This window comes from Lytechinus variegatus, chromosome 3, assembly GCF_018143015.1.
Source record: "Lytechinus variegatus isolate NC3 chromosome 3, Lvar_3.0, whole genome shotgun sequence".
Classification (NCBI taxonomy): domain Eukaryota; kingdom Metazoa; phylum Echinodermata; class Echinoidea; order Temnopleuroida; family Toxopneustidae; genus Lytechinus; species Lytechinus variegatus.
Genome location: NC_054742.1, coordinates 49,721,765 through 49,735,087, shown reverse-complemented (window position 1 = coordinate 49,735,087; position 13,323 = coordinate 49,721,765). Strand labels below are relative to the sequence as shown.

General features: G+C 34.6%; 1 protein-coding gene across 1 annotated transcript; it reads left to right on the top strand.

The window, feature by feature from the left end:
* The first annotated feature begins 395 nt into the window (after window positions 1–395).
* Window positions 396–12,347, top strand: LOC121411255 (acetylcholinesterase-like). Its single transcript, XM_041603869.1, has 11 exons — window positions 396–690; window positions 1,638–1,814; window positions 2,429–2,588; window positions 2,958–3,035; window positions 3,970–4,088; window positions 4,632–4,802; window positions 5,614–5,854; window positions 7,226–7,433; window positions 8,124–8,303; window positions 10,480–10,652; window positions 11,004–12,347. Exons 1-11 carry the CDS (start codon window positions 526–528, stop codon window positions 11,117–11,119), a joined length of 1,788 nt encoding a protein of 595 aa, XP_041459803.1. The 5' UTR covers window positions 396–525; the 3' UTR covers window positions 11,120–12,347.
* Window positions 12,348–13,323: the final 976 nt, after the last annotated feature.

Genomic DNA, 13,323 nt, shown 5'->3' with positions numbered 1-13,323 from the left:
TATCAACTTGGAGACGAATCGTATATTATTTTTCAATGTAAAACACCGTTTGATAGAAATTGTTTGATGCCAATGTCGTCATTGCGTGAAATGAGTAGGATGATTGAATTGTTTGCACACGGTCCCATCTTAGTTTGAAAGTTGATGAGCAGGTAACTTGTTTGAGTCTTACCATAATGCCATATTAGGGAAATAAAAGTTATCGATCAAATAAAAAAAATCTCTCCATATTGAAAAGTCATAGTCATGCGCACTCTTCCTTTGTAAATAAAATTCAGGAGTGTTTGCAAAAAGCCAATTGCTTACCCATGGTTCTATGGAAGAACAACAAAGGCAAGGTTAAAGTTGAATGATGGGTAAAATGAGAAATCAAACAAAAGATCCAACGACTACGTAAGAACCTTGTGAGGCAAGAACGATGAATTTCACATGTTATATGGACCTATCACAAAGCAGAACAATATAGGCCGAGGACAAGACGAGGGTCAATGTGTTTCTGTTGCATCCCACTAAGCTTGTGGAACAATGGAATTCTGTATCATCATCAGCGTTTTATGCTTTATGCTGATGCCTGACATATCAGCTGCAGATCCGACAGTAACAGTATCTCAAGGGACACTCGTGGGTAAAACTGTCAACTTCACAGAGGAGGACTATATCGGTGTTGATAAAAGCTTTGATGTTTATCTGGTAAGTTTCTATAGGATCTATTTGACCCAGCACCAAATATGTAAGTATTCATCAAGTTTCAGCATTAAAAAGAGTCTGATTGATAAGTAAATATAATATGAGGATACATACTCAGATGATAAAAAAAGTATCTATCACTTTCATTTAATAAGATGTTGTGAGTAATTTAGATGATACTAAAGATTTCGTAAAAATATTCAGTAAAGTCAGTGACTTTTATGTATTTGATTATCATCATCGTTGTATAATGTTTTAATAAGACAGGTTCATATTATCATTATGTTTAAAAAAAAGCTATGTATTTGAAATCAAAATGTGTTAATAACTTTCACATTAATATTTTATGCCATTGCAGCAACCCCCATTCTAAAACTTTGATGGATATTATGAATGTTTTATAAAACATTTATAAGTTCATTTATAAATGGCATGGGGACTATTCTCACAGAAACATGTTCACAATATTTTGAACGTCACTTAATAATGGAAGCACAATACCGTACCTCCCCCCTCCCCGAATTATGTCATGTCGTAATTCCGGATGCTTCCACATAAAGTGACGACGAATTCATGCATTCCAAAATGCAGAATCATTGTTTATTTTGTCTAATATGTATATACTTAAGCTACACGCTTTCTAATAGCTACCCCAACAAATAAAAATGACTTTTGGACTTTCAGCAAAAATGCGCTCAAGAGTCGACGTATGAAAAATAAATTGATAATTACACGTAGCATTTATGAAAGTGAGGGAGAGGGAGGAGGATGGTATCTGTGTGTTTGTGTGAGGACGTGTGTGTGAGAAAGAGACACAGAAAGAGAAACAGACGGACAGAGAGGGGGAGAGAGAGCGAGAATGGGGTATTATTGAAAACAACGAAATTATTTTCTTTGATTCATTAGAATTTTTAACTGAAAGAGACTTAAATTCAAATTACATACGATAGGGGGTACCGTTTGCAGATCCACCTCGTCGCTTCAAACCACCAGTTGCCAAGCAACCATGGAATGAACCTCTTATTGTCCAAGAGTTCAAACCAGCATGTATCCAAGTCTTGGGCTTATACCTTGGACCCGTATCCGAGGACTGTCTCTATCTTAATATCTATTCACCAAACCCAAAGGTAAGTGAACAAATGGTTTGCTATACTTACGAACGTTACATCTTTTCAGGGGAAAAATTAGTTGTGGATCAGGTATCAAGGAAATGAAATTAGATCTTTTATTCGAATGACCGAGATGCAACTCGCATTGCTTTAAAGCGTAACTTATTTTAAGCAATTTCAAATTTGGAGATAATTATAATTTACCATTGCTTGGATAGGCTTAAAGTTTAATTCTGAATTAGTAAGAAAGTAGTCAAACAAGGTTGATAACGAGTAATCCAAACATATCCTTAATTAACTCAATTAAGCGCTACTTGATTATCAAGAAAAATCTGTTCACCACTGTCGCCCCATAACACGATGGGCTACTTGGTTTTTTTTCTTAATTTTGGGGCGTTGCCGTGTAAGGCCCGACAGACAGCAATGAATCATCTACTAAGTTAAAAGTAAAGTTTCAAAAAAGAGAACAATCAAAAATTATTTTAGGGGTGGAGGATCTGATACTGATAGGTAGGTGGTCGACGCCGCAGTCACACCTTTATCCCGGCCCCTAATCCGCATGGAAAGGGTTTCACTGCCCCCGTGTTCAATTACGCCCATACGGGAATTATAATTTTTCAACCCTCATCTAGCCCACAAATGCAGCAGTCATGGTATGGATACACGGAGGAGGGTTTATTGTAGGAACTGCCAACGATAATGATTACAATGGAATCCCATTGGCCGCTGTTGGTGACGTCATCGTAGTGACGATAAATTATCGCCTGGCTGTCTTTGCAAAGTTCACTACTAGTAAGTTTCCAACAATCCATCTTCTTTTTACTGTGCCAATGTTATACTAAATTTCAATTTTTCTGGATTAATAAAAAAAATGTTCGCTAACTTCGTAAGAGTTTGATGAAATCATGCAAACTTTGTTTGCTCCTAAACAAAATTATGTTGAAGTGAGAAAAGCCCCAGTGATTTTTTTGGCATGAATGATGTCATTTTAGCTTTAAAGATATAATTATCGATCTTGCTTTTAGAGAACTAGATAATTCGCATAACAGGGGCATCCGGCCGCGCACATCCAAAATTAAAAAGTTTGCAAATTATATCCTAGGATACTCAACATGCATGTAAAACATGTATTCACTGAATTATTAACTTTATTTTTTCTAGAGGATGCCGAAGCGCCCGGGAATGTTGGCATGTTAGATCAAGTAGCTGCTCTCCAGTGGATCTACGATAACATTGAAGGTAGCATTGAATTGAATTAAAATTTATTTAATTTAGCTTATTTCATCGCAATATATGAATATGAACAAAATATGATAGTGATTTAGTTGCTAATTATGTGAAATAAATGCATTTCTTGTAAATCTGAATGTCTATTGTTTGCCATTGACATTTTATATTCTGATTACCGATTATAAATATAAGATTATCATTATAACGTCAACCACCTTCACATTTCATCAGCAGTGTAGAGCATAGAAACTTTAATGTTCATACATATAAAATTTTATCAAAGGACGTGAAAATATTTTAAACATAACAGAGAACCAGCATTTGATATATGCACCATACCAAACTTGAACGCACAACTTGATTTTTTTAAAACTTTATTATCAAAAGATGCAATTTGTACTAAATTAACCTCATGATATTGTGTATGGTTGGCTTCAAAAAATGTGTTTTGTCGCGAGGTTACTAAATGTTTTCTCCGCCCATCTGCAAAATAAATCTACCCTTTAATATTCGAAGATAATTTTGTCATGCTGATAAAACGGTCTTACTACTCACTGACCGTTTACCATGTTTACTATCGACTTTGTATTCTTCGAAAGTAGACTGTGTTTACATGTATGTGAAACTGGTTCGTCTCATCATATTTTGGTATTATTACTTCAGTCTTTTATTTTGGAAGATGATATTTAAAGAAATTATTTGTTTTACAAGAACCTCGGTAAGATCAACGCGTTTATTAAAGAAATTTTGAAGCATGCATTTGCATGTCACTTTTTATTCATTAGAACTTTTTTTCCAAGGAGGTTCCCATTTCAGTTCATTGTGTTTTTATTATATTCTGCCTTATTTGTAATTTCATTGTTGAACTTGAAATAGAATAAATCATTTATCAATCAATCAATCAATCAATCATGAAATGCTCTTACCACCATTTTCAAAATAGCTTTTGGAGGTAACAAAGACAAGATTACTATATTTGGAGAGAGTGCCGGTGGAGCGTCAGTAGATTACCTCACATTGTCTAAACGAAGTCGTCATTTATTCACCCAAGCCATCATTCAGGTAATATCAATTTAATCGTCAATAGGGATTCGAAAAAAAACAACAAAATAAATTAATAGGGAAAAACATTACTTACGTACACGCCTCATAGAATTCATTTTATTTATACTCTAAATATATAAAAAGAAATGGTGAGTAACCTTACTTTGCATGTTAACTTGACGATAAGGTATTCTGAATCTGAATATTTTAAGTCCCGCCCAGGTCCTTTATTATTTTCTCCATTATTTACCTCAAAATCATCATGGAATCATGAAAAAAATAATAATATTGAAGAGGTGACACCTAAGCAAAATTTTATATAACTGAATGAGATGAAATAATATATAAAGTGTAATGGAAAGACATGGGTGTGCGTTTATTATCTAAAAAACGGTATACAAGGATTGTCTTTAGAATTGCGTATCAATGGTACCTTTGTTCAGGTAAGAAATTAGATGGTTATCGGGGATAATATGAACATAATTGTTTATATCAAAATTTTCGTTTGTGATACTTATGTAAATATGTTCATCAATACCATGACCTTCTATTTTGTTTTAGAGTGGATCTACAGCTCCTGACTGGTCCTTTGATCCAAGACAAGCGGAGATGGAAGTACAAGATGCCAGGAATCTGGGAGAGGCCTTGGGTTGTGACACATCGCCGTCTTCAGCATTGATCGCATGTTTGGAAACTAAGACTCCTGATGATATTCTCAACGCTTCTCTACCAGTGTGTACACATTCGATAACTTGAAAATATACTAAGATAAGCTTAACTGAATTTCATGTAAAAATAAGTAATATCATTATAGTTGGACGCGCCATTTGCCTAGTGATTCCGATTAACAACATTTATCTAGCCCAAAAATATTTTTGTTTGATCTTACAAATTTATAATCAGCATGTCACAGAAGCCTGTATACAAAATCTGGTAAATGATCAACATTTTTTTTCTCAAACATGTCAGAAGCCAAGATTACGGATTGAGCACCTTTAGCATGTTCAGAAATTGTACTCTATAAAAGCATGATGTTTAAATAATGCTTTGGGTTCAAGAACTGTTGCGGCGTAATTCATCTCATAGAAATCACACTATTAAAAGTAATAGAGGCTTAGATTTGAATGCTAGGAGTCCGAACCATAGCAGCTGCCAGGGAGTACTGATGAGTTCAATCGAACATATTTATCGTATTAGGCTATATCAAGCACTCTAAAGATTGTAGAGATGAAGATTGGAATTCACGATATTTCAACCCTTTTAAACGTAAAATATCATTCACCAAGCTGGAAAGATGTACCTTTCAGGGTGCAAGCAAGCATTTTTGGGTGCAAATGAAATAAAATAAAATAAAATGAAAAGGCGGATCTTTGCACATTTTTCCACTAAGGATGAAATATTTCAACCTAAAATATGCTACCAGTTTAATTTCTTAATATGTGCAACTTATAGGGAACACCAGTACGACTCAATTTATCGATATTACAAGTGCCAATTAGATAAACGTATCCACAAACTTATACCTTGCGATCTTATTTTGCAGGCTTATGCTTTTTGCCCACTTTCCGTGGATGGTAATTTCCTTGACGACACACCAGCCAATCTTTACAAGAATAATGACTTCAAGAGATGTCCTGTACTAACTGGTGTCAACAGAGATGAAGGAACTCTCTTCTTGATAACCCTATTTCTTACCATGCCTACAGATAATCTTGATCTACCTAGACCAGAAGTTAATATCACGGGCCTGAATGAATTAATCAGAGCAATAATGGCTCCTTATGGTGAGGGGGTATTTTCAATAGAATTTAGAACGTTATTTATTCATATAACAATTACCATTCATGTATCAGTCCTTGAGATTATATATATATATATATGTATAAAAATATATATTAATTCGTCTATTTAATGATTATGGAAGGGACGGGACATATCTGTGCGATTTTTAAAGGAAACCATAACCCAAGAAGAGAGACAATTTTATTGGAAAGATTAAAATGAGAGGAACAATTTAAAAAAAGTTTCATCAAAATCGGTTATGAAATAAGCAAGTTATGGACGATTGAAAAGTCTTGTTGTACTTACTATGTGGATCCTCAAATTGGCAAACGTGCTTCAAAATGGCTGATTTTGTGGACAACTCTCCATTTGTTTTGTACACCTTTTTTCAGATTTTCCCCTTTATTTTACATATTTCACATTATCTCCTCCTGACCTTGACATATATGGTGTGGATTATATTTTCCCATGACATATGTTGTGCTCAGAAGGAGGCAATATGCAATTTGAAAGATAATGAGGAAAATCTGAAAATTTGTGTACAAAACAAATGGAGAGTTGTCCACAAAATCAGCCATTTTGAAGCACGTTTGCCAATTTGAGGATGCCCATAGAAAGTAAAACAAGAGATTTCAAACTCCCATAACTTGCTTATTTCATAACCGATTTTGATGAAACTTTTTTTAAATTGTTCCTCTTATTTTACTCTTTCAAATAAGATTACTTCTCTTCTTGGTTTTGGCTTCCTTTAAATGCTATCACTTCTTCCTTTTCTACTTCGGCTTCTTCTAAATATACTATAGTTTTACTTTCTCCTTTTTCTTCTTCTTCTTAATAGCAAAATCATCGCTGATTTTTGTGGGGCAAATGATCATTTGCAATGCAATTTAGATGTAGCCATCTCAGCAAAGTTGAGGAAATAATTCTCATGCTTTTTATTACGTTAGTATACTGTACAACGCATTTTCTTTCTCAAATTCAAGTGGTTGTGGCTGCAATGATTAAAGCTTGAAGTCATAGACTAACACACACACACACTACTGCAGAAGTGATTGTGAGTTTAAACTCAATAGATATTAATGATGATTTTAAGAGAGAAGCCATAAATCAATCGCACAACACACTGTGTAAGATCTCTGAACTTATGCCTTTGGGCAATACTATGTGTTTGAAGATTAGGGAACTTCTTTTTAAGAATTAACAAAAATGGTTCGATGACATAGATTTTATCTACTTTCCAAAGTAATCGGTAACATCATCGTAATAAGTATTATGATAACTTTTATCATCGCCCTCATGGGTGCTTCCTTCTTCGATAGTTTAGCTTCATTGCAGTATAGTGAAAATAATCTTTCCTACTCACACCATACCAGGCGTCACCGATGATGGCTTAATCGCTGCTATTAGTCAGCAATACACGGACTGGTCTATTGTCGAGAACCCTTCGGCTAATATGATGCCATCCTTCATAGAATTCGCTGGTGACCAAGGATTCGCCTGTCCTTCAGATCAATTTGCCAGATACCATGCTGCTGTAGGTGACACGGTCTTCAAGTATTTCATGACGCATGAGCCTTCATGGTATGTACAGCTATAGCAAATACGAGCACATATCGGTCAATCTGGGGAGTGGTTCGTCAACATTATTCGTCTTACAAATTTTCTTGATCTTGATTCACTGAGAAGCACTGTTTCTATGATGACTGTCGAATAAAATCAGGACTTGTCGAACGAAAACGTCCGAAAAATAATTACACGAAAAAATTATTTTGTCTCGTCTCATAGGTTTTGCCGTGAATGTGACACATTTATTTCATCGGAGATGTTTTTTTATGAATTAGATTCACATACGGTGTAAAAAAAATGGGCACAAATGACATTCACATACTTGTTAATACATGTATAGAATGAGACTAACGGTTGATCTCAAGGTTCTCTCAATATGTTTGTTTAAAATGTCAGTCCGCTAATTTGTATGTCATTAATTTTAATCTGTTTTATGTTCTAATGAAAATAAAATAAAGAAAACGTTTAATTTGAAAAAGAGATTCAAACAAATCTTAATGCTGCGCCGGACATTGAAACTTTGAAACTTGCTGAGAGCTCTGACAAGGATCCTTCATAACAAGGGACATAATGTAATTTAATATTTTAATATCTCGATACGTTTTATAAAAAAATACAATTTATTAGTTTTGTTCACGACAGTGAATATAAACAAAATATAGCAGGGATGATCAAATCATTTTCAAGAGACTTTTTTGTTTGCAGTTCTATTTTTGCAGGTTACCCAGATTGGTTTGGAGCTGGTCACGGAGAAGAGATTACCTTTATGTTTGGATTGCCTTTCGTTGAGCATCTCCCTGATAGATGTTTAGATCAGATGACTGATGACGAAAAGAAGTTGTCGGTCAAGATGATGAAGTTTTGGACGAACTTTGCTAAATATGGGTAAATCAGATCTAGTCAATATGTAGAGCAAATGAGGGACTTGAGAAAAGAAACTTGCCAAACTAATAGCAGCAACTTCTGTGGGGGAATTTGGGGTCTTCCTGCGAGGACGAGGGTCCACGTAGCCAAGCGTCCACGAGGCCGAGGGTCCGCGTGGCTGAGAGTCCGTGAGGCCGACTTTTCTCAAATCATATAATTTCTTTATTAATCAGGATGTTTGTTTCTATCTACATAAATCAACTAAGTCGCAACTAATCAAGGCAATTATGTAAGTTCAAGACCCCAAGTTCAAGGCATGTTTGAAGCCGTCAGATGGTATCAAATCATTTATTAAAATCATAATCCAAGTCCAGAATTTCACAGTTCAAATGGATGTCATTTTTATGTTAAGTTCCTGATCGTTCTTTGAAATTGGTATATTTGACTTTGTCAATTTATATCCGTCTATAACATGCTGTTTTGAAATGGAATAAAATCTACATTCCGAGAAAAAAAACATAACCGAGAAATAATAACAATGTAGGAAAATGTTTCAAACTAAAGTTTCAAATTTTTACAAAGAATAAACGGCTTAAAAGGGAATCAACAGCTGATTTGTTAATGGCGGGTGAGATGATACTCGAGCACAAATTGCCAAAGCATCATATCATAAGGTTAATATTTCAGTTTTCAATGGAGAATATGCTACGCGGACACTTTTCCACTGATGGAAAAAAATTCCTAATGAAAGAAAATACACTCAAAGGAAAATCGGCACTAAATTCTCTCCTCGACATTCCATTCCCCAAAACTGAATTCAAAAGAAAGTCATTCTCTTATAAAGCAAGCTCCCTCTTTAATAAACTCCCATTTTCAGTTCAATCCACCAATTCTATAAATTCTTTTAAACGAGGTTACCTATTGGCCAAACATTTATTATAACAAAGTATCTTCTAGTATTCTTTCTTTTTTGTTTATTTGTTTTCTTTTTTGTTTATTTCATAGATTATAACTTTTTATGTTAATTTTCACTTGTATTTATTTATATATTTTATCATGTTTATGTTCTATTTTATGTTTGTAAAGGCGGAGGGCTTCGTTGTAAAGCAGTTTTATAACTGAACCGAACTACCCTCCACCTCATTTTATCATTTGTTATAAATAAAACATGAATAAATAAATAAATAAATAGACCCTCGGTCTCGTGGGAAAATAATCGGCCTCGTGAACCCTCGGCCTCGTGGGCCCGCCCTCTATATCTCGTTTCGTACACAAGTTTGTGTATGAGTGTTGGTGCCACGAGCCTAATTACATCAGGAGGGCTAAATATATTCGTTCGACCCCATTCAATTTTTTTCAATTGATGTAGCTGATTGACAAAAATGTATGAATATGATTCAAAATCTAACACTGATTCCAGAAATGGCAACTACTGAACTTCCTTCGCCCAAATTGGGAAGATAAATAAGTGACTTGGAACTATTTTTTGACTGGCGGACTAATTAGGGCTGTTTTACTGTTTCAGTTGATGAATTTGATCCATGCATAGTTATCTTCATAAAAGGCGATTTATTTTTAAAATGAGCTGGCTACGGTACTCTTTCCTGGTCAGATATGGAATGTCAGATAATTATATCCTATCCAATGGTAGTAAACATTCCACCCTCTAATTTCACATTTATTTTTTATGAATATTTCAAAAGTGTAATTTTCACACACAAGTCTATGGTGAATGTTTTACGCGCGTGACGGTGTATTTGGCTAGGGTGTGCGCGCATGAGGACATGTTTGGCTGTTCGCGTAATTATGAAAGCAATTTACAATAGAGACTGGGTAGATGCCATTAAAAAGGGGTCGTCATGCTCGTACAGAAGAACCCTACACAAGTTTGTTTTTCCTTTTCATTGTTTATGTTGTTTTGCCAACCCTAATCAATGTCTCTATTATGAGAGACATTGATTAGGGTATGAGAGGGTGAAATATTACTTTTTTCACGTATCCATCATTAACCCCCCCCCCCCGACTTGGCAGTTGGCCCTCGGAGAACAGAGTTCTGAAGCATCTCAAGGTCCCCGTATTGGCATTCGAATTACATCGATTAGAAGTAGAAAAGTCTAAAAGGGAGGTGAAAGAGAAATTAATTCTCAAAAAAGAGAAGAGTTACGTCTATGTACATCGATGTGTTTTTTTTCTTCAGGGATCCAACATTTAACGCTGAGCCAACTGAAGGGTTAGGCAACTGGCCACCGTTTACTATTCCTGAGCTCTCTTACAAGGAGATGTCTCTAGATCTTGGTGTAGGACGAGCATTGAAGGCCAAACAATGCCATTTCTGGAACGAATATTTCCCAAAGCTTCAGGACTTTATTGGTAGGCAGTTATTATCCTTTGTATTTCTTGTTTGGTAATTATCCTACGAATAATTTCGGCCAATGAATAAACTAATATAGCTTTTCATGGATTTAGTCTTCTGTGGACGAACATAAGATCATTATGTCATCTGTGTGAAAATCGATCTGATAGAAGTTATTTTTAACCCTTTTTCATTTTTGCACGAATCATTGAATATCATTAAAGATCATTTAAAGTGACGTGAAAAATATGTTTACGTGCAATTGTGGTTTGATACAAATCGAGCAAAGATAAGAAATGGCTCTAAAATGGAGTGCATAGATATTTGGCAAGTTTTCATCATTGTTATTTCCTATTTCTTTTTTAAAGCTTCGATTGATCCAAAGTTATTAGAGTGGCGACGGGATTTCAAGAATTGGCAAGGTGAAATGACTGACTGGCAACATGTTTATGAGGAATACAAGAAAACTCCACAGTGCAAATAATCTTGTGATTTGCTTGATTATTGACTGATTCCCGACCGAATATTTTCAAAGGAATGCACCTCAGTTATTTTGAGTATTCATACATTGTTTTCACAAATGAGTCAACTATTCAATATCCTATAAGAAAAAATATGTACTAACATGCAAGTAAAAACATATTGATAGCTAAACCTATGTTTTCGTTAAAGACAACCACCAAGTTTATTTTTCCAAAATTAAGTAATAGACACTCATAGAATCATTAATGTCAAGCTATGAAAGCGAATTGCATTGTATATGTCGGTGTTACTAACGTAATTTCTCAAAAAAAATATGTTTATATAAAACTTGATGTAATGATAAAAGTGACAAAGAACTTGACAAACAAACGTCGACCTACATCTTACTGTACAACAATACACTCTTTACAGTATGGTCATGTTATTTAATTTGATAAGAGTACTTTGAAGTTAAGGAGAGGCTGAATATTAAATCATAGCAGTTTTAAAATGAATAAATCGGCTCTTAGACAATAAAAGGGTTAGAGAAATGATAGGTGAAATTGTCATTAAACATTATACCTGGTACCTTTAACAGGGTGTACCGTTTTATCAAAATTGCTTCAATTACTTGTATACGCGGTGAAAATCGATTAAGAATCCTGTTTAACTAGAAAATATAACATTAGGATACAACCAAAACAAGGGAAACCAATATCACAAAATCAGTGTAAGAAAGGTGAATTGCTAAATAAAACGAAATGATTAAGTGGGTTCTGAAACCAAAGAACAGTAATAGTTTCAAGACATAAAGAGTTCTTACTTAGTAAGACTAACATATACAGACAAAACTAAAATCCTTTCTCTTTAACTTATTCCTCCTACTCCCATTTTCTGTCTTCCTCCTTCTTTTCTTTCCAGTCTCTAAAGTCCTCTCTGTCTCCCTTCATGTCATTTTGTTGGGGGTAATATTTGGAGGTTTTAAATACTTGATTAGGCATATGTGTTTGTAATATCTAAGATAACATAATAATACTCCTTAAAGTTTTTGATAATAGTGCTAATACATTGTAGTCATGACATATAAACACTATCACGGTTTCTTAATGAAGTGGTTTACATCATTACATGCCAGCTACATGGTATGCGTTTACACTGGTGACTGGGAATAATTATTTTGTATTTTCCTGTATAACGACTTAATTATGAATTAATTGTGTTCCCTAAAATAATAAAAATTTCTAGCAGTTCTATGTATTTAGTACTATCATTCATGAGCTTGGTGTGTAGCTCGAAGGCAACATGGAGAGAGTTGGCCAGTTTCAAGACGAAAATGGTGAAAATGCAAATGTGAGCGAGAAAGAGAACTTGAGAGAAAAGGATGGACGTGAATGGGGAGTAGAGGGAAGGGGATGGATATGTAAAACAAATGCACGGAAATGGGAGCATGACAGGGGTTTGATACTAGTTAGAAAGCAATTGTGAAGATTGAAATAAATGGATTTAATAAACCAGTTGGAGAAAGGAAACAAAATATTCCAGCATCCAAATCCAAAGTTAATGTCTGAACTGATGTATGTATGCTTACCAAAAAACAAAAACCAAAATACACAAAGTGAAAGAACTACACTGTTGCCAATTTGAAGGTCATGTGTGTGGGTGCATCACACTTACAAGTTGTGATTTGAATATGACGAAGATCACATCATGCTTAATTTATTTTTGATATTGGTCTGTGAGTCTGGTATCTCTTACGACAATGATGCATGTAATCACTCCAGTAAATTATGCAATATTGGACATCGGGAAATTGTCGGGCCATCTATTGCATTGAGTTTATTTTTCACAAACATATACACCTGTATAAATCCGGACAAAATTGAAATAATAATTACTACATAATAACTACCATAACAGCCAATTAAATCTAATATTCTACTTTATTTTGTCTTATAGTAATAAATTAGAACTGGCTTCCTGAAACCCGAAGATAACCACAAAGATTCAAAGGAAAAAGATAGATATTCGATTCTTTGCTTGTCTTCCTGGGAACCTTGGTCATAGCAGAGAGGGACAAGCAACCGTACATGTGTTGGTCTGGTGTGTGTGTGTGAGTGGTTTTGTAAGTGGGTGTGGAATTATGTAACGACCTATTTCTGCGTCCCTTATGACATAGGTTAACGATTAACCTTTGGCTTGATCTATTCACGATTAAATGTACATATT

Bases quoted from the DNA above. Each gene is read 5' to 3' on its own strand.
- LOC121411255 (XM_041603869.1), top strand. From the start codon at position 526: ATGGAATTCTGTATCATCATCAGCGTTTTATGCTTTATGCTGATGCCT. The intron at 7,434-8,123 runs GTATGTACAGCT...TTTTGTTTGCAG, and splicing joins ATGACGCATGAGCCTTCATG to TTCTATTTTTGCAGGTTACC. The intron at 10,653-11,003 runs GTAGGCAGTTAT...TCTTTTTTAAAG, and splicing joins AAAGCTTCAGGACTTTATTG to CTTCGATTGATCCAAAGTTA.